Source organism: Mirounga leonina, unplaced genomic scaffold (genome assembly GCF_011800145.1).
Source record: "Mirounga leonina isolate KUSES-001 unplaced genomic scaffold, KU_Mleo_1.0 Mir_154, whole genome shotgun sequence".
Classification (NCBI taxonomy): domain Eukaryota; kingdom Metazoa; phylum Chordata; class Mammalia; order Carnivora; family Phocidae; genus Mirounga; species Mirounga leonina.
The window spans coordinates 36,707,767-36,729,552 of record NW_023270389.1 but is presented as its reverse complement, the minus strand read 5'-3'; the positions used below and the strand labels follow the sequence as shown (position 1 = coordinate 36,729,552).

The 21,786-nt window shown below is 40.1% G+C and overlaps 1 protein-coding gene across 2 annotated transcripts in view; it reads left to right on the top strand.

Moving 5' to 3' along the window:
- The window catches only part of LPGAT1 (lysophosphatidylglycerol acyltransferase 1), a 122,725-nt gene extending 104,489 nt beyond the window's left edge, over positions 1–18,236 (top strand). For both annotated transcript variants that reach the window (XM_035010494.1, XM_035010493.1), the window contains exons 7-8: positions 9,323–9,429; positions 11,990–18,236. In XM_035010494.1, coding sequence (XP_034866385.1) covers positions 9,323–9,429; positions 11,990–12,141 — 259 coding nt within the window. In that variant the 3' untranslated portion in view covers positions 12,142–18,236. The remainder of the gene's footprint in view (positions 1–9,322; positions 9,430–11,989) is intronic.
- The last annotated feature ends 3,550 nt before the right edge of the window (positions 18,237–21,786 follow it).

The following is a 21,786-nucleotide window of genomic DNA, read 5'->3' as shown; positions in this document are numbered from 1 at the left end:
CCACAAGAACTCCTTTTGAGTCCAAGAGGACTGGTATTGAGTGCATTTGATACTTTGCCATATTAGGGGATTAGTTGTTTTAATATTTTAATCCCATGGTGATCAAACAGAGTAATGAAAGTAGATTGCTCTTGAGGGAGCATTTGGTCTGCCCTCCTGGCTGTTTCCTAAGGCAAGAGAATGTCCAAGCTATTGTAGGCAGATGGTAGGGGAGGCTTTCTGTTAAAACACAGTCCCATTCCCGCACTCACCCCCATTTAAAGCAATATATACTTCGTCAACCTCGCCATGTTCTTTCAAGAGTTCAGTTGGTAAACCCAACCTTCTCTGTTTAATTCAGCCATATTTTTAGTCACTTTTCTCCTTATAAAGATGCTTTAAATACTGTTTCAAGATGTTCCTTAGCCCGATGGCTCTTGCTAAGTTATCCTTAGGTTGATTAGGCCTGATACTATATTTACAGAAACAGGATATGTTTATAAGTCAAAAAATCATGCAAATAATTCCCCAAACCATTTGGCTGCTCTTCATTGTGGTAGAAGTGAGTAGTTTCAAGAGTGCTATACCTATATTGCAAAGCTGTGTTAAGATGGTATTAAATTATCTAAAAGTTAAAAGTCAATAATTTGTAATGCCATTCACTTAAAAAGTAAAATCCAATTTTTAAACTTAAGTTTTAAATTTTAAAACATTCCTCTAGTATCAGGATGAAGTTTAACAGACTTTCCTGAAAATCCAACTGTTTAAGGTTATTTAATTTGGAGGAAATAAAAAGAAAGAAATGATTAAATTTCCTGAATAGTTGTTTCCTGCGTAGCTCTGGGCCCACCTCTCTTGCGCCTGGAACTGTGCTGGCTACGGATTATGAGGCCTCCTCCTGCTCAGAGTCTGCCCCATACATACATAGTTCAGGGGTCATCCAGAGATTTGAGGTCGTGACTCCCCCTTTGTGTGTGCTTCTCTCTGGATTCCTGTCTCCAACTGCAGTGCTCGTCCTAATCTCTCTCCTCTCATTCTTCAACCAGTAAGACTACCTATTTCCATGTAAATTTTAGGCCTCCCTGTGTGGCACTAATTGGGAATTACCCTCAGGTAAAAAGCTGGAAAAAATGGAAAACTCACCCAGTGCCGTTCCTGTTTTCCCAGTGTTGACTCTGCTCCAGTATCTGCCTGTTTTTAGTCACTCCCCAGTGCATTCCACTAATGATTTTTTGTGTTTTGTCCAGAATTTATAACAGTTACCTGTGAACTACTCTGCAATTATGAAAAGCAGAACTCACCTCTTGTCTTATTTTAATGGATATTGTAAGTCATAGGGAGAGTTACAGCTAAATCTCAATTTTTATGAGATAAAAGAATAGATTTTGCCCTCAAGTATGGCCCTGTTCACTTTTTTGGCCTTTGAAAGTGGTACTGCATTGTGCCAAAGTGACTATACACATAGGCACTTAAGTCACATGGTGGTACTTAAGTAAAAAGATGTTTATCAGGGGCGCCTAGGTGGCTCAGTTGGTTAAGTGTCTGACTCTTGATTTCCGCTCAGGTCTTGATCTCAGGGTCGTGAATTTAAACCCCACATTGGGCTCCACGCCCAGTGTGGAGCCTACTTAAAAAAAATTTCTTTTAATTTAAAAATTGGGTCACCTGGATGGCTCATTCAGTTGAGTGTCTGTCTTCAGCTCAGGTGATGACCCCAGGGTCCTGGGATCGAGCCCTGTGTTGGGCTCCCTGCTCAGTGGGAGCCTGCTTCTCCCTCTCCCTACAGCTCCCCCTGCTTGTACTCTCTCTTTATTTAAAAAAAATAATTTTAATTTAATTTATTTAAAAAATTAAAATAAAAAGATAATAAAAATAAAAATTAAAAAAATTTTTAAAGATGTTTATTTGTATAATTCAGAATATTTTTATTAAGATTAATATTGAAATGAAAACACAAGATCTCTGTATACTTAAAGAGAACTCATAGATGGATCCCCAAGGATATGTCCCCAAATTTGTATATCCCAATTGTGAAACTATCCTCTGAAACAGGGCCTCTGACTTTGTTATTCTCCAGTTTAAAAACTTTCCATGAGGGATGCCTGGGTGGCTTACTCTGTTGTGTGTCGGACTCTTGGTTTTGGTTCAGGTTGTGATCTCAGGGTTGTGAGATGGAACCCCACATGGATTCCGCACTCAGAAGGGAGTCTGCTTGAGATTCTCTCTCCCTCTGCCCCTGATCGCATGCTTGTGCTTATGCGTGCACGCGCTCTCTCTTTCTCTCTCTCTAAAAATAAATCTTAAAAAAAAAAAAAAATCTTTCCATGAGAGGCATTCTCATAAATTGCTAGCGGGAATGTAAATTGGTATAATCCTTGTGAAGACAATTTGGCAATATTTTTCAAAATTACTAATGCATTTAATCTTGACTTAGCAATTTCACTTTTGGGAATTTTATCCTGTAGATATACTTGTACACATATGAGTGGACATTTGCATAATGTTATTCATCACCACATTGTTTAGAATAACAAAAGATGAGAAACTATCCATCATTAGGGAATAAGAGGAATTTCATGTTTACTGTGTATTAAGAGATTACAATGAATTAGAAAATATTTTTTTAACAGAATGATGAGGAAAATATAATCTATAAAAATTTATGTGATATAACATAATCTGTGTTTAGAGGAAAATTTGTAGCCTTAAAAAGCTACTATGAGAAAAGAAAAAAACTGAAAATGAGTGATCTAAATGTCTATCTCAAGAAGGTAGGAAAAGAAAAGCAAATTAAATACAAAGAGAGTAAATAAAAAGCAGGGAATCATAAAGGAGAGTTTATTGAAATTGAAAATATACAGTAGAAAGAATAACACCAAAAAATTGTTTTTTTTTAAAGCACTGTAAAATTGATCAACTTTTGGCAAGCCTGATCAAGAAAAAAAGAAGGCCAGTGTTGCCAATGTCAGGAATGAAAAAGGGGACATTACTACAGATTCTATAGTCATTAAAAAGACAATAAAGGACATTAAGTATAATTCTTTCAGAGCATAGAAAAGAGGGGATATTTCTGACCTTGTTTTATGAGGCCAGCATAACTTTGATCCCAAAACCTGAACCAAGGATATTATAAGAAAGGAAAATTTACAGGCAAACCTCTTACATGATTATAAATGCCAGACTAACCCAGTGATATATAAAAAACACATCAGATTATGTACTGAGAATATATATTCCACGAATGAAAGTTTGGTTTAACTTCCAAAATCAGTCAAATTTAATTCATTACGTTATCAGAATAAAGAAAGAAATTACATAAGCATGTCAATAAATGGAAAAAATTGATAAACTGTTAACTCCCATTCATGATAACAAAGAAATACTTAGCAAACTAGGAATAGAAGGGGATTTCCTTAATTGCATTAATGGTATGTACAAAAAAAATCTACAGTAAATATCATACTTAATGGTGAACTATTGAATGTTTTCCCCGAAAGACGAGAAATGAGGGACAAGGGAGCTTGTTACTACCACTTCTATTCAGTTTTCTCCTGGTCAGTCAATGTGACAAGAAAAAGGAGTCAACAGTGTAAATATAGAAAAGGTAAAAACAAAATCATGATTTGTGTTCATTCATCTTCCTACCTGTAGATTAAGGTTAGAAGACTGCTTGGTGGACATGGACATGCCGTCTTCACAATATAAATGGCTGTTTTATACAGCTAGGTACCTGAAGAGACTTCTCCCATGAGGGAAGAGGCTTGGAAAAGCTACTTCACAAACTGACTTGAAAAAAAAAAGAAAAAATCATCTCCCTTTCAAATCCACTCTTAAGTCAAGATGGTGGCTTGAGACAGGGAGTTTGACCTTTTGCAGCCAAGGACAAAGATGTAACAGATGAGATGTGAGCTTAGTGTTGTGGGGTGAACACTGAGAACATTTTTCCATAGAAATATGTTTGCCTAGTGGCTAAATTCTGTAGGATTCCATCCACTGCAGGTGAAGTAGTCTGTGGAAACAACCTTAGGAACTTGTGTATCCTATGTAACTTTCCCCCAGAGGGATCTGCATTGTTAGTTAAAATGGGAGAGGAAAAAGAGGAGACAATAAAATTCTTGGAATATTATTTCTAATTTGAGGGTTCCTTGTAGTTCAAAGAGTAGAAGTTACCCTTTGAAGGAATGGACAGATGAGCTTGTTTAAATAGCCCTGGGCCGCCTCATTTGAAATTGTGTCTCCATGTCTCTGCTCTTCTTATATCAGTATTAATAGAATCTCTGTCAGGAATTCACCTTTGTAGTACTTGGTCACAACATTTATCTTTTTATGTGACTGGCTTGAGGCTGGCTTCATTGTTGCCTCATTGGTGTAGAAATACACACACCACACACACACCACACAGACTATCTGTGTAGAGTATTATGCTATATGAAAATAGTCACGGATTGTCAAGCCCTTATAACAACTTCAGGTCTAGTCTAGTCACTACAGCTGTTGCTGAACCCAGAAAACTTGAAAGCACAACAGTACTTACCATTTCACACCCACCACCATCACTACTGATGCGAAGTTATGCCACCACCCTCTGCCCAGGAGTATACACATATAACAACTTTGTAAGATAAATACTATTTTTTTTTTTTTTTTTTTGACAAAGCGAGACATAGTGAGGGCAGGAACACAAGCAGGGGGAGCGGGAGAGGGAGAAGCAGGCTTCCCGCAGAGCAGGGAGCCCGATGCGGGGCTCGATCCCAGGACCCTGGGATCATGACCTGAGCCGAAGGCAGACGCTTAACGACTGAGCCACCCAGGTGCCCCTGTAAGGTAAATACTATTATTAACCCCATTTTACAGATGAGGGAACTAAGTTGTACAAAGGTTAAACCGTTTTCCCCAGGTCACATAGTCAGCAAGTGCCATAGAGCCAGAATTCAACCCCAGGCAGTCTGTCCCAGAGTCTGTACTCTTAATCACTATGCCACACTACCTTCTGAGATTATTTTAATTATGCCTAAAAAGCGAAGACTCTTCACATATTAAAAAACAAAAACAAAACTCTACTGTTTGTGGAAGGGAATCTCAGCCGTGAAGTCCCACTCTCACTTCAGTGAGGTATATGGGAACATGAGAGAATGCAGAGGTAAACATTTTTTAGTTTGAAAGAGATCTTCCAATTAGCTAGGAGGATAGGCATTAAAGGGGCTAAGAAATACTAGCCTATGGTTGATTTTATGTAGTGTAAGCATTTCAAGTATTTTTTCTCTTTAAAAGGCATGACGTTCTTTAATTCCTCTTTTTGTGGTTAGCTCTTTCAAAGCAAAAGAAAATCTAATTCTGGTAGGGGATTTTATAGTAGCAAGCTGAAACTTGAAGTTTCTGGACCTTAGAATCTCCTACCCCATTAAAATATTTAATAAACCAGAACACTTCTATATTACTGCTTTAGAGCAATGTAGTACTAAGGGGAATAGAAAGGTGACTAAGATTGGGAAACTTATTTTCTGTGTAAAAAAAACTATATTTTGGTTACCTTTCATCCTTTTCAAATTTTTGAAAGCAAAATTTTTAATCAAAACTGTGATTTCCTGAAATTGATTTTTAATAGATTTTTTTTTCCATACTGTCCTTTTCCTTCGTTTCCTCTCTTCTCTTTCCTGCTCACGGATACTTATATTGTAGTGTTAAAATACCCCAAATCTGGAATTTAAGTGTTTAAATAACAAGAGAAAGGGATCTGATTATAATGCGATTCATAAATAATGTTCCTTCTGATTGTTTTGTATGCAAATGACCATGCTACGTGAGTAATTTTTAAGACGCCTTTGAAGGAGTCTGAGCATGGGCATTCTGGTCATTTGGAATCCTTTGTACAACTTGACTCGTCTGGACATTGTGTTCTACTGATAAACTGTAGAAGATGTTTAATGTTTTTATAATGGGTATGCATCATTAAAATTTTCAGATCCTTACTAAGTGACTGACACACATTTTGCCTAAACTTGAAATAGTAATATAGGCCCCTTTGTAGAATGGCAAGTAGTAGACACTGGCCAAAGATAGAAAATCATCTTAGACTTTTCAGAAATAACAGGACAGCTTCCTAAAGAACGTGGTGGCCCGAACTCATGTCAACTTTCATGCCCTTCCAAAACTCCAGTAGAATGAAACTGAAGAGGTTTCTTTAAAGTATAAACCCACAAGAATGAGGAAAACAATAGGAAAGGCAATAGTAACAAAAGTCAGGAAGTTGGAAAACAGATTGAGCAGTCAGAACCCTAAGCCAGCAGGGGAAAACCAGCAGCCAACCTGATTTACACCACAGAACTGAAAAACTGGCAGGATTAGTGCCCATGGAAAAGGGGTTGAAAGGGTTGCTATGCTTGGGGCTGGTTGAAATCTGTTGAAGAACTCAGATCCCCAGAACCCCTACCCACCATCCCACAGCTGGGGGATTCTTCGTTCCCTGACATGACAGGGGACTGGGGGCTTACTCTGGAGAGGGAGCCAGAGACTCTCTAGACTCAGAGGCGCCTGGGACAGGCATAATGAAAATGGCACGGTTAAGTGATGACAGGGCGCAGAGTGCTTAGACCCCCAGCCCTGCTACCAGAAAGCCAGTGGGGGTCTTTCTGCTACCAGAAAGCCAACAACTAGGCCTTCATTCTCTGGGCAGGATACTAGAGGATCTTCCTCTGCGGCAATGGCAAATTCAAGAGGAAAGACCAACTTAAATGGCCCAACCAGATCATCCTCAGCGTAGCTCCCAATCAACAAACTGCACTCACAGGCTGAGAGCCCTCAATCCGATGTTTAATCCCGTCGGTAAATGTGAGTCAACAACAAAGACTCACCGGATAACTTGGTCATCTGATCGGCCTCTGCTGTGAAATATGGAGACTAAAACAAACAGAAGGAAGTGACTTGGAGGAATGGTGCAGGGAAAGCACAGCTGCCAAAAATCCTAATAGTTCATTAACCCTCTTCTCTACTTTCATGCATGTTTTAAAATTTCCATTCTAATTCTCATAGAGATAAGATACTGTAATAATAAGACAACAATATTGTAATATTGTAACAAAAACAACAATAAAACAATAAAAAAGGAACATTCAAACTGCTCTTAGAAATTAAAAATATGAGAAAAGAAGTAAAAACTCATTAAAAAAAAAAATTTAGAAATTAAATAAGAATCTCCTAGAAAGGAGGACACAAAGACAGAGATGGAAGAAAATGAATGCAACCCTGAATCCTCTGTCTAGTCAAATTACGAACCAGGTGTGAGGACAGAAAAAAGACTTTGGCTGAAAAGACATTGGCAAGATTTCAAGTACCCTTTCTCCAGAAATCGCTGGAGGATGTGCTCCATCAAAATGTAGAGTAAATACAGAAAAAGGAAGACATGAGATGTAGGAAATATTAAATGTATTTTAGGAGAATCACCAGGACAAAGTAAGAGGTCTTTGCAGGATGAAAACTGCAGGCAACAAATCCACAGTGTGGGTGAAATTTATTCAGGAAGATGAAATTAAAAGAATGTCTGATGCACACAAACGCCTTAAGAGAAGATTAGAGCACAGGTCAGTCCTGGCTCACTGCCTGTTTTTTAAATACAGTGTTACTTGAACATAACTATTCCCATGTATTTATACATGGTCTAAGGCTCCTTTCACCCTACAAAGCAGAGTTGAATGGTTGACACGGGTACCATAAAGCCTGCCAAGTCCAAATATGTTCTCTCTGGCCCTTTAAGAAAGAGTTTGCAGACACACTCTAGAGAATTGACTCTAGATGGACAAGAGCTTATGGTTGTGGGGCGCCTGGGTGGCTCAGTCGTTAAGCGTCTGCCTTTGGCTCAGGTCATGATCCCAGGGTGCTGGGATCGAGTGCCGCATTGGGCTCCCTGCTCAGCGGGAAGCCTGCTTCTCCCTCTCCCGCTCCCCTGCTTGTGTTCCCTCTCTCTCTATCTTTCTCTCTCTGTCAAATAAATAAAATCTTAAAAAAAAAAAAAAAGCTTTTGGCTGAATTAGTTATGTGTACAGAGAAAATGATGTAACTGCTCAATTCAGGGAGAACAAAAATTGGGCAGGAAAGGAAGAGTAGCCTTGATTTATTACATGGCTTAGCTTTGAATATATGTACATGATTATAATAATGTAAATGTCTAGTACTCTGCTCATTAAAATCACCATACAACTGCGTTGGGAAGATGGGAAGGATATCAATGCGTGGTGGGAAAGGGAAGAATGCACTTGATCTTCCATAGTGGGAAGTCAGTAGATTGGCCCTAAAACTGAAGACGAAACATGGCAATAAATATCAAGATCCTTGGTTCAAAGAGGTAAACAACGGGCAGTGGGATAGGGACCGCTATTTTTTCATACAAACCTTTTGCAGGCTTTTAAAACTGTCTCCCTTTATAAAATTAAGAAAACTCCCCCACAAAACCGGGAAACAAAAAAGAAACTTCAACATCAGCAAATACATAGTATGTACTCAAGCTGCCCTTTTCTGCCCTCACGTCCAGCGGATATGTATCACTAATCATCCCGGTCCGTTTCCTGGTGAGTCGGGACGCATTCACACAATCTGCACATTTGCGCTCCAAAAAGAGGCGGCCCCGCTCAGGAAACCTCTATCTCTGATACAATTTAGGCAGAATCTGTCTGGTTCACAGACATTTCCTCCAAAAGAACATCGTTAAGATGCATTATTTGGCTGCTGGATTTTATTTTATTTTATTTTATTTTTTGTTTTTATTTTGTTTTATCTTTATTTTATCTTATTTTATTCTATTTTTTAAAGATTTATTTATTTAATTGAGAGAGAAAGAGAGGCTGTACTCACACAAATGGGAAAGCAGACTCCCTGCTGAACGTGGAGCCCAACCCGGGCCTCGATCTCCCCACTGGGAGATCCTGGCCAGACCTGAAACCAAGACGCTCAATGGACTGAGCCACTCAGACATCCCAGTAGCTGCATTTTAAAATTCCATCTGTTCTGAACATTTCTTCTTAAACCCACAAGCTTGGGAAGACAGTTATTTCTCAATAATTATTTGTAGATACAGGGCAATTTATTAATATTTTCTCATCATCTGGCATTTGGACCTAACGTAATAGGCTGGTAAATGTTTGAATGAATGAATAAATGAACTCTGTTGTATAATCAACAATTTTTTAAAAACCAAGATGACCTGAGAAGCTGCAGAAATGAACCCTTGTAAAAGCCACAGGTGATTCCATACCTTTCTTCAGCTTTTCGGTCACCAAAGCTAAATTGTGCTTCTGAATGAGTTTGATTTCTGAATTAAAGTAGTTTTTACTTTTTTTCTGACTCTTCATAGGATCTTTCCAATCAAAGATGTACCCCTGGAGACGGATGGCCTTGCTGATTGGCTCTATCAACGTTTTGTTGAAAAAGAGGCGCTCTTATCACATTTTTATGAAACAGGTACGCAGTATCCTATTACGTATGTTTCTGAAGTTGGTGATAGTTCCAAAGATGTACGTTAGGGGAGATAACCATTTTTCCATTCTTCAGATACCCTAAAGGAATCAAAGTATTTCTATATTTAAGAATTCCAGCTTAGAATATTCATAAGGACAGTGTTAATGTTAAACTTATTCAGGCCCTTACTTTAGCAGCCCGTGTGCAAGATCACGTGATGAGTAAAATGTACAAATGGAACTAATTCAAGACAGTACACAGTATGTAGAAGAGTATAGTCGTACGTGTACAATTACACGGACTGTTTTATGACATAGCAAATACTATTTATGGTTCGGCATTGTACGTGATTGTTTAAATAGTACCATCATCTTGCAGTCATTTGAGATCATTTTGAACTGCATTTTTACATGCTTATTCTTTTCTTTACATACAGGGATAAAGCTTACTTTTTAAGTTTTCACAGATACAACCTTGTACTTTTCTCCTTGAGAGAAAAAAGTCAATATACCTCAAGGCCCCTTATCTACACTCAATATTCTGTACCTTCTGTGAAAACTGCAATGCAGTCAAACAGACATAGGAAGGGAGGGGAGAAGGGAGGGAGGAAGAAAGGAAGTTAGGAAAGAAGGAAATTAGGGGCGCCTGGGTGGCTCAGTCCTTAAGCGTCTGCCTTCAGCTCAGGTCATGATCCCAGGGTCCTGGGATCAAGCCCCACATCGGGCTCCCTGCTTGGCGGGAGGCCTGCTTCTCCCTCTCCCACTCCCCCTGCTTGTGTTCCCTCTCTCGCTGTGTCTCTCTGTCAAATAAATAAATAAAATCTTTAAAAAAAAAAAAAAGGAAAGAAGGAAATTAGCGTTGGTAGAATGCCAGGCGTTACTGAAGTGCTTTCACACATAACTACGTGTGTTGTAGGCTTGTTCTCTGGAACCTACAATAGGAAAAGAAAAAGGGGAAGAGAAAGTTGTTTTAGGTCTGATGATGGCTGTGAGATTTTAGATTAACAGAAAGTGCTATTTTCTTCCCACTTAGATTTTTTTGGTTCAGAATTAATGTTCATGTTAAATCAGACTGTTGAAGACCTAATGGTGAGCAAAGGCTGATACTGTTAATTACCTTTAATGCTTTTGTTTTTGTGTTTAGGGTTGTTTCACATTACCCACAACAGGATTCCTTCCTGATGCTAACGTTCTGACCCCAGGGCTGTGGACTAGTGCATACTCATATGTGACAGGGGTTGGACGCTATGCATGTCTCTAGAATTCTTAGTAAGACTCATTGAACAAGATGCCCCTCTGTGCCATGTGCAGTCCTTGGTCTTACTCTCAAAATTTCTTTAAAGATAAAATAGGATAGAAGCTTAAGAAGGCATGAGGTAATTAAGAGTCAACAGGCTCTCTCTTCTTTTTCAATCTTCATCTCTTGCTTTATGATAGTTAGCCTAAATTGTAACAACAATAATGGAAGTCTCTTTTTAAGAAAGCCATTTGTATAATAGACCTTGAAACTTGAAAGTGTTCTCTGTAAATTGCTTGTGAGAAGCAAATCCCCGCATGAATCAGCTTACCCAAAGGGATTATCAGCGAGGACAAAGACTATTTGAAATGCTGAAGTGTTATCAAGATGACCTTAGGTAATATTGCTCTGAAGGGGTCTATCTTTCCCTTCTAGAAAAGAATTTAAAGACATCTGTGTTTCTCCTTTTAATTACTAAGACATATTTCATAAATATTACCTTTTGAAAAGAGTACCAGTGATTTACCACCACTTTTTTTGTGGCAAAACCATTTAACTTGTAAATGGAGGAATTAGTGTTAGTTATGTCATTTCAGAAATTATTTAAAATCCATTTTGGGGCGCCTGGGTGGCTCAGTTGGTTAAGCGTCTGCTTCAGCTCAGGTCATAATGTCCAGGTCCTGTGATCGAGCCCCTGCATCAGGCTCCCTGCTCCGCGGGGAGTCTGCTTCTCCCTCTCCCTCTGCTGCGCCCCCCTGCTTGTGCTTTCTCTCGCTCTCCTGCTCTCCATCAAATAAATAAAATATTTAAAATGTATACATCCTGTGTCCTGGCCACTGTAGAAATCTCTAGGGTTACAGTGGAAACAAGGAAGCCAGAGTGCCTGCTTTCATGCAGCTTATATTCCAGAAGGAGACAGAGAGTAAACAAGTCTGTAGAAAAAAGAAAAGCTAGATCTGGATCATTACAGATTGTGGAAAGTGCCAAGAGGGAAATAAACGTGGCGCTGAGTGTGACTGACTTGGGGGGGAGGGGGAATGGTATTTTTTCTGATACTGTAAGAATGCAGATGAGCCTGCCATTCGCTGAGATGAGGAGAAGCATCTCAGGCAGGAAGAATAAACGCAGATGTTCAGAGGCAGGAAAGGGCTCAGCAGTTTGAAAATTGTATTGCAAATGAGATCTCTCTTCAGGAACAGTGGGAAGTCACAGAAGATGCTTTAAAAAACAAACAACAAAAATTCTAAGTAAGCTAATACTCACCCTTTGTTCCAGGAGACCTTCCCACCACAGTAAAACAAATTAATGTTTCTGTCTTGTCTTTTAGGGGCTTTTCCACCACCCAAGGGCCATAAGGAAGCTGTTTCCAGGGAGATGACCCTCAGCAATATGTGGATATTTCTCATACAGTCTTTTGCATTTTTGTCAGGCTATATGTGGTATAACATCATCCAGTATTTGTACCATTGCCTGTTTTAGGAATTGACTTGGACTTGTCAAGGTCACCATAGGAGTTCAGACTTTCATAAGTGTGCATTATTTTACATGTGCAAATCAGAATATAAAAAAAAAAAGCAAAGGAAATTCAATGGATGGATAATTTATCCCCCTTTGGGATATCTTAAAACTCTACTAAAATGAGGATCAGTAATATAATGACCTGCTAATATGTTTTAAGGATCTTTCACGTTTTAAAAAGATACACTCTACCACACACTTAAGCAAACATCACATTCGAGAAGAGGAAATCATAAAATCATCCTAGAAGACTATCCGAGAGAAATTCTGTTGCCACCAGATATACTTGGTAATCTAGTTCAAGCTCAGAGAGTTGGATTCCGTTCCTCTTAGCTAGTGTACTGTCTCTAGGAGGGTAGAGCTGTAGAGCACCCTCATTTCCACCAACTCTTGCTGTGTGCTAGGAGCCCGAGGGGCGCTGCGCGGCATCCTCAAGGACAGGTCCCCTGTGGATCGCAGTGACACTCCGGTGTCAGGCACGCCCGTGGGGGAGAAGCAGTGTCCACTGGACACGTTCCGGTACTGGAGTTCCCAAAAAAGGCTAGCTCAGTCCAACATCGTGTTTACATGCGCTAGTGCTTTCCCTTAAATGAGGGGGGGGTCACTTGATTTCTCTTTATGTATAGAGGCATATCATAGATTGATAATTGTCTTCTACCAAATGCACTTTTATCAGATGCATATATAGCAAAGGATTAGTAATACAGCCTGAAAACAAATGTGAGCATAATCAGTGAGTGGGATTCTTGAGAGGCTGTCCCGTCTCTGCATGTGTCCCTGGGCACCCCCCTGCACGGACTGCCACACCCACCGGAGGCTTCTGTCCAGCTCAGAGGCTTTGTTCCGCCCGTTTGGGCTTTCAGCGCCAAATGTATTTGGGGGTGGCTGGAACAAATTAATGTAAAACATTTAAATGATCACTTTGAGGTGAGATAGGGGTTTTATTAGAAAAATAAGAGCTAGAGCCAGACATAGGCTTAAAATGGTGATAAGTTCTCACATGGCACCCCCAAACCTGTGTTCCATCATCACCTCAAGTTGCTGCCCACGTCAGGGTGGTGTAACCGGGAGACAGACCCACACAAAAGGCTTCCCAATCTCTTACAATTGCCTTTAAAGAGGGTAGAGTCAAGTTTCTGTTTCTGGAGAACACTTTTTTCCTCCACTCTCTGTTCATGTGATTTACCTCACAATAGAACCAGACTCTTCTCAGAAAGTGCTGGGACTGCATCTGTCCCTCACCTGCACTCCCAGTGTTGAGACAGAGTTGGTGTTTTGGCTTGGGATTGTAAGACTCTGAAGATCCTAGTAAGTCAGTGGCAGTTTTCTGTGATATGAACATTGTAGATGCCCCTGTTGTCGCTAGTCCTACAAATGGCAATTTTGAGAAGTAGGCCAGAAAATAAAAATAAAGACTAATGTTTTCTATTTTTAAATAAACCAAAAAAGAAAAAAAAAAAAAAGAAACTGAAAAGATGTGAATTTTCTCCCAGTTATGTGGGAAAGGTAAAGCAACGCCAAATACAAGCCCACAGCAGCTTCACCTCCAGGTTAATTCCATGCACGTAGGAAAGAGAATAATGTGTTAATGAAATACCTCATTGCATATTATGCTGCTACTGGTAAAATGCAGAAGCCAGTGCTAATGTGTGTGCTTTGGTTGGGGTCGTCACAAGACGCGATTTTTTTGGAAATCTAAGCATTTTATTGGGTGTTTTACAGTGACAGTGAGTAGGTGAGACCAATCTTGATTAAGAGGCACAGATGATGATAGGAGGACGGATAGAAGCTTAATGACGCTTCGGTTTGAGGTCCAGCAAACGCTGCTAGATTACAGGCTGAATTGAAATTGTTCGAGAGATTAGTCAGCCATCTGGGGGAGAAGGTGCTCGCTGTCAAATACGGCGTGCACTGTCCTAGCTAAATAGGCCTTTTCCTCATTGCTAAGGCAAGCCACGGGTAGGAGTGGCCAGTTCTCCTATCAAAAAGAAAAAAGAGAGAGAGAGGCATCCATGCATACATAAGCGCGGTTCAGAGCTACTTTCGCCCTCACTGTGGTCCAGAGGAACGTGATAGTGTTAAAATACGGTACACATTAAACCATCTATTCTGGAAGACGCTTTACTTTTCAAGCACAGAGTCACTTCAACAGTCTGTAGAGTGACAAATACCCGTAGATACGTGAGTTCACTTTTGAAAACAGACCTGTGAGTTGTAAACAGATGTGTCACTGATCTGCGTGCCCCCCTCCGATTGTTTAATCAATATGTTCTCGCTCTTCTTTGTTGGAGAGCATTGATAGCGCTCTCCTTACTAGTAGCTGGAGGTCGGCTGCTTGCACCAGGGAAGGTAGGTAGAGAACCAGTGTTCTATGGCCAGTCAGGGAAGCAGCAATATGCCACTATACAGAAGTGAATAAAAATTCCAAATTTGTACGTGGCTTTGCAAAGTGAGATGAAAGGAGGTTTAGGGAATACACATTTTGCTAAGGGGGAAGAAAATAAAACCATGCCAGTTTTATACCAGTGGCTTGTAGAATCTCAGCACTTCTTGGTCTCAGCTGACCTGCCTGGATTCCTCCAGCAGAGAGGGTTGGGAACGCCCTGCTGGATCCTTGTCCCAACACGTCACAGTGATGGAGCACCCACTGGGCTGTGAGCCGGGGGCAGGTGCAGTGCATACAGAAGTGACTACGCCGGCAGTTCACTCTTCACGTGAGACACTGTCGTTGGGGTTGAAATACACAGATATGATGGAGAAACCTACACACCATGGAAGGTAAAGAAAAATGACAGAATGGAAAATGACGTTTCGGGTGGGCAAAGAAGCTAGTTGAGAATCTAAATAGCTTTTTTTAAAAACGATAGCTCTGAGTTCAGATCTGTCGTATTATTAAGTACATTTTAATATTACAATCAACCATTAATTTCCCACAGTGAAGGAACTAAGGATTGCTGGAAAATTAATCCAGTGATAAGTCATAGCCAAAAATCTAATGGGTATTTATGAATTTGAGGGTTTTTTTTTTTTAATGAGACTTTCTTGTTCTTCTAGGGATGCTTGCTAATTTTAAAACAATTATTTCAATTGTTTATTAGTTTCTCTTGCTTGTGTATTTATGACTGTGTTAATGAGTAGTAAAAAGATTTGGGGAGACTACTTCAGAAAGAGGGAACACAAAAGCCTAGATAATCCATGGGCTAGGAAAGGAATCCCTGAATAATCAAGAGTTGGCGGTATTGCAATGATACTCAAGCCTTTAATGAAAATGAGATGTGAAATCACCCAATACAAACCTCAGAACATCATTCTCGTGTTAATACCATGTGGATTGATGTTAAGAATGCCTCTTCATTCTTTGTTCATGTTACTCACTTCTTGTGGATTTGTCTTGAGTGACGTTTTGACAATCACTTCCCTAAAGACTCTCCTGAACTAGCGGGATCTGGTTATAATCAGAGATAGCAGTCTTTAATCATGGACAGTCTTATTGGATTCTTTTGATATTTAAGGAAATTTTATTTGCACGGCCGAATAGGAAGAGTTATTTTCTTCATTACACAGGATTTCACTCCAGAGTTACCATCACGAGCGGGTCCGCTCTGGTCCACAAGGATGAATAAAAATGATTAGTCTTATTTTTTTGCCATGTAGTGCTGTGAACCTTACGTCTGCTCACATGAAAGGCCAAGTCCAAAGCAGCAGGTATACTGGTTTGTTGTATGAGGGGATGGAGACTAGTATGTTTGGGACCAAAACCACCTACACTGGACATTTTGAGATCACAGAGGGGCCGGGGGCTCTCTGGAGCAGTCGCTGGTTGGTGCTTTATTGCAGTCATTTTGCATTGATCCTCAACAGTTAGGAACTGGACCCTGGGAATCAGCTGAGGGTGCTGAACTGCTGGGGAGGGGGACTGTAGCCATATGGAAGATAAAATAGGGGGTTTTCTGCAAAATTTCCGTGGGAGGATTTTTACATTTAATATTTTTTAAAACATTTGAAAGAGCAAAGAAATTTTAAGTATATTCTAGTTGCAAAGTATGCACACATATTTTGAATGGCTTTATTTTTATTGTGTAGAACTGTTGAACACAGGACTGATGCACAAGCTCTTTACATGTGAGGGGTCTGCATTTTACAGTAACTTATGACTGGGTAATGAAACAGTTACACATGGACCTGCCATTGTTGCATTAAGTGCTTTCATTTTCTTTACAGTTATTACAAAGTTGTATTTATTTTATACAGATGGGTTTTAATTTTCCTGATGCCATATGTTTACTTCAGCTTGTTGACCTATTTTTCTTTCTTTGTTATCTGCATGTTGTAATGTATGCTCAGAATGAATGTAAAGGCTGTGGCAACTGTCATTAATTTTTGTAAAGGGCTGGTCACAACATGGATCTGGTTTATGAATGCATATGGGATTATTTTAGTAACCAGGTCACCTTTTCAGAAATTTAGATGTGAACACCAAAAGAAGCATTTTCTCAACAACAACAACAACAAAAAATGAATAGCTGGTTCTATTTTTTTTTTAACCTAGAAAAAATAAAGTTGATTTTTTTCAAGCAAAGTGCTTTTACTTCTTAGTGGTGGGGACGGGGTGTTTGTGTGTTTCTGGAGATACGTTGGCATGAACATCTGTGGACGTGTACTTGGAACACATCACAGCAGGTGGATGCTGGGGGCAAACGGAAAAGCCAAATGAAAGAACATTGTACTTCCTTCTTTGGTTTTAAACCCTTTCCTCCGCTCCTTCCCCACTCTCCCCCACGGTGTGGTGGAGATACTGGTATACTGGTGGTATACTGGTAAATGTTAAACAGGCCGCTGTCCTGGGGGAAAAAAAATGATGTGTGCAAATGTACATAGGTTTGCTATAAATTTTCCTGATGGCAAGAATATAGAACACAATTTTAATAGATAATAATAAAATATATTTTACATTCCATATGGCCAAGTGATTCTCCCAGGATGCTTTAATTGATTTTGCTGAACTCTTGTAGCCAACCTATGATTTGAAAAATGGAATAACATCCTAATTCACCTATTTCTCGAATTTATTGTCACTCAATCTGATGTGTGATCTACTGCCAAACTGTTTCCTACCCTTGTACAAATTATACTCATTAAAGTGAACCACTTTGAGCTTCAGCGCTAATTATAAGCTTATATAATTTTAGTAACAGCTGTTTAATAACTGCTGGCAAAATTCTAAAATTTAACCAGCGGCTCTAGGGTCAGGAGCCAGTCGGAGCGATCTCTGGCATACCGCTGCCCTGTCTTCTCTGTTTCAGTTAGGACTGAATAAATTCCTCACAGTTAAGCTACTCACTGCTCTCAGGAAATTCCTAAGACCCTTGCAGGGGCTTCAAAAGGTGGGAAAGCATTAGCACTGGTCCTACAGAGCATGCTTGTGATTTGAAGAATTTGACAAAAGCAAACTTTCCCCGAAGTGCATGGGAAGCTTGCCTGTTTCTAAAGCTGGTTCTGTGCTTTCGGGTCTCAAAGCGAAGTAGACTGTTACATGAGCCTCTCTGAGATTTTGTTTTGGGCATTTAGAACATTTATTGTTTAGATTGTTGTTTGTAGAATATGTTTGATCCCACTGAAAAAATTTAAATGTATTAAAATATACAGTCTACCAAGTAAGTTAAAGCGTTACAGTTCAGTCTACCTCTTCTTTTCTGTTTGGATTCAGGCTGCTGTTTTGAGTTGAGGTTGTCATTTTTCCCCCTAGAAGTTGTTTCTGTCCAAGATGAAGAACAAATCGGGGGCAGAAGACTGAAGGCATATTTGAAGCTCTCAGAGATCTCTCACTGACCAGCCCTATTTCTCATGAGTTGGGGGGGAAAAAGCCATTGTTTTAAATCTCCACTTAATAAGAAAATGTTTGTTTTTAAAATGTTTCTTCCTGCTGGGAAAAAAAAATGTATTTTTAAAAGGAAAACAATCCTCTTTTGGCTATAAGAAAAAGTCAGCTGTATGAGCCGGTGTGACCATATCATAACATGCTGATACATAAATCAATAAATTTTTACCTCTCAGGACTTGTTTAACCTTGTTCTTGACTCTTAGAGGCATGGGAAATATTAAGCATCAATCATCCAGATCACATATAAACAACACACTAATGGAAGGGAGGAGGGTTGGCTAACCACCAAAAAAGAGCCAGGCTCTTTTCCTCATCAGAAAAATACTCTTAATTAGGTATGCTCAAACCCATTTTACAAAGGAAGAAATGGAACAATGGTTTTTGCTAGAAAACATGAGTGTATCACAAAGCTCGTATCTGAGCTTTCCCCTGGAAGGTTTCTGTTGATTGTCCTTGGAGTACTTTCTGCCTTTTTAGGTGTGAGATTTGCTCTAGAGATGGTGGTAAAGTTCTTACCACTCACTCACTGTGGGCAAGAGAACACTGGGCCATCCCTGTGATTATAGCAGCTGTCTTCGTGGTGTCATTGAGAAATCATGGGTCTGGGGTCCCTCCCCAAATTATCAATTGCTGCATCTTCATGCCTGTGTTTCATTTTGGTGCAAAACTTCCTGACAAGGGTCTTATCTTCAGTTTTTCACCACTTAGAACTAAGACTGTATCAGGATCAGCTGATGGACATTTGAGGGACAAGAAAGTAGGGCCCTAGAAGTGGAGAAATCAGAAGAGCTTAGAGTACTAGGAAGAGGAACCCAGGAGTGATAGAAGGCAAAGGGAGCACAAAGGCTGCTCTCTAAGCAGGTACACACGCCCCTGACACATGAGGACCCCAGGGGGTATTCCAACACAGTAAATCTTCAGGAAATCCACCTCTGTGAGAACTCTCCTAAGACTGCCATCCTGAGGGCTCACCTGTGGAGGATCCCACCTGCCATTTCAGATACTCTGCCTTCTTGGTAGAAGAAAAGCATGCCTCTGAGCCATTAAGCATCTCCAGGATGCTAAACAAAGGGACAATTCAAAAATATTGGTGACAAGGAACCTCTTTTCATCAAGGCATCTAGAGCCCACAATAGGGCTTTTAGCTTGCCCTGAAATGGACACATTTCAATGAGAACAAAGGATGACATTGGAAATGAGGCATCTGGGCCGGTCCATATTGGATGTATTGAACTCTCATATACTCAGGGTGGGACAGGGAGAGCAGTGGCAGCTTGGGGCAGCACCAAAAGGAAAAGCCAACCGAGATAGACTTCTTTTGGCTTAGACCCAGTCCTGGTACGATGTCACTTCGGAGAAAGTGAGTCACAGGCCCAGTCCAGATTCTACGTGGGAGGGTCTACAAGAGGGCGTAACTACCGGGAGGCATGTTTGAAGAGCAGTTCAGTTATTGGAATAAACAACCCTAACAGGTCTAGAATTCTCGCACTTTTACAAGTTTGCCCATAATTCCAATAGTTGGAAATATTTTGAGTTTCCAAATACCTTAGGAGGATTGGATCTGTTGGTCCATCACTCATTCACATAAATCACATTCATCAAAAGGACACATATCTAAAAGAACGGAGGTTTTGTTGGGGAGTAGTCTTTATATTATTTTCAGCACTGACTGAGGCGTGACTCATTGGCCCTTTGCCAGCAGGAACTTTAGAAAACACCTTGTTTTGAGACGGTGGATTTCATTCTGGTGCAATTTTGGTCCTTTACTGTTAGCATCAAATGGCTACTTAACAGAATTACAGGGACGAGAACTAGGCTCTTAATTTCCATTCAAATGTTTTCCCCCAAACAACAGCTTGCCTGTTTGGATTTCTGTTTTGAGTAAAGTAAGAGTTAAATCTAAAGGATTAAGTATCTTCTTAAAGGGGGGATGGACTTAAAAGCTTCTATAATTTCCTCTTCCTCAATTTCAAAGTCTACATAATAGTTCCCAAGCCCTAGATTATTATTTTTGTTTTATAACTGTTCTCTCAGCTGTTACGGAGATACAATTAGCCACTAAAAAAAGTCTGAAATCCATGCTTTTTATCTCTTGGGCTGTGGAAGTGAAATGTACTTTGTGTTTATCTTTGCCCAATATAGTAGAAGAGAAAGAGAATGCCTCACTTCAGACCGAAGCGGGGAGAGATGTCAATCTCATAACAGCTCCTTTCATTTCTGAAATTCAGGTATGACAGGCAGCAGGTGGTAAACTCAGGGCCACCACTGCCTCTCGTGCACAAATGTCCCTCCATCATGGCAACTGCTGGCTTCCAGGGCCTGTCCAAGAAGAGCCCGTGGAAGGGCAGCAACACCTGGGACTCAACCCACGAGCTTGAATCCTAACCCCTCTAATAAGCATCTTATCCTCTAAACCTCACTCTGCTTGTGTGCTAAATGGGAAACTTTCAAAGAATTCTTTTCAGTATTACATGAGATCTTTTCTGTGAAGCCCATTGTATTGAACACTCAGTAAAGGAGGCTGTTTTATCTCACCCCAGTTGGGTTTAACAGAGTATGTAAATTATTCCCACGCCTACCTGTGTCTAAGGTCCAAATGACCTATTTGGTTCATAAGAATTATATTACTATCTCCCAGACCGCAATGCCCACCATCCCATTTTTCCAGAGCCCTAGGTCATTTGGGTTTCTAAGGTGAACTGAAATGTAGTCAGCCTAGCCAAGCTCCTAACCTCAACCTAGTCAGACTATATCTAATTATTTAAAGCTCCCGACAGCAGCAACAAAGAGCTTTGAGGTCCGAGAGCCAATTAGGCAGGTAAGGAGAGTAGGGCATAAAGAGGAAATAGGATCTGCTAGACAGAAGACATTACATAGTCTTCATAGAAACCTATTTTTGCCTCTGAGACATGATGTCACTTGTGGTGAAGACCTTGAACTCATTATCAAAAGGGAGGGAAATATAATTTCTAGTAGTTGGAAGCTATCCACCAGCCCATAGTTCTCTATGTATAATTCATATGATCCTCAAATATAAAAGCCTGCACTGAAGGCATCCTGAAGATTCAGGAAGCCACAGTAATTTTGAAAATGTTTTCTTTTCTTGTTGCAGAAGACTCTGAAGCTTGTATCTTGAGAGCTGACATTTTCTGTTCCAGTTGTAAGTGCCACGTACTCAATTCTTAAGAATTTAGGTACCATGAAGGAAGTGGGCAGAGTAGAATCAAATGCTGCTTATGGTTACTGAGGTATTGTGATCGACTACAGAGGAACCTCTAAGTGCAGCTCAGACAGCAAGCCTGATCTTTCTCTAAGAGCCCCAGCCTGATACCCATCAGGTTGTCCAGCCAACATTCACAGAACTTCTTCAGGTTATCAACAGCAGGAAGTAGCAATTCCATGAGGGAGAGGATGAAGGGCAAAGGTGAGATTATGGAACAGGTCTCCTGGAGGAGATTTGGAGATACTTAGAAGCCGTCATCCAGGGAGAAGCTTGACATGAACGATGACTCATGGAGATGCATTTATGCCTGCCAAGGCATGACAGAATTCAGAGCAGTCCTAGGCTGGCCTATAATGAAGGTAACCTGGCTTTGGTTTCCTAAAGGGTTACTACAAGAGGCAAGGTATTGAATGAATGAGTTAACGAATGTGGAATTTATAAAGCATTTTCTTCTTGGGGGCAGAGAAATGGAATGGTTGATTACTCAGCCTTCAGAGTCTAT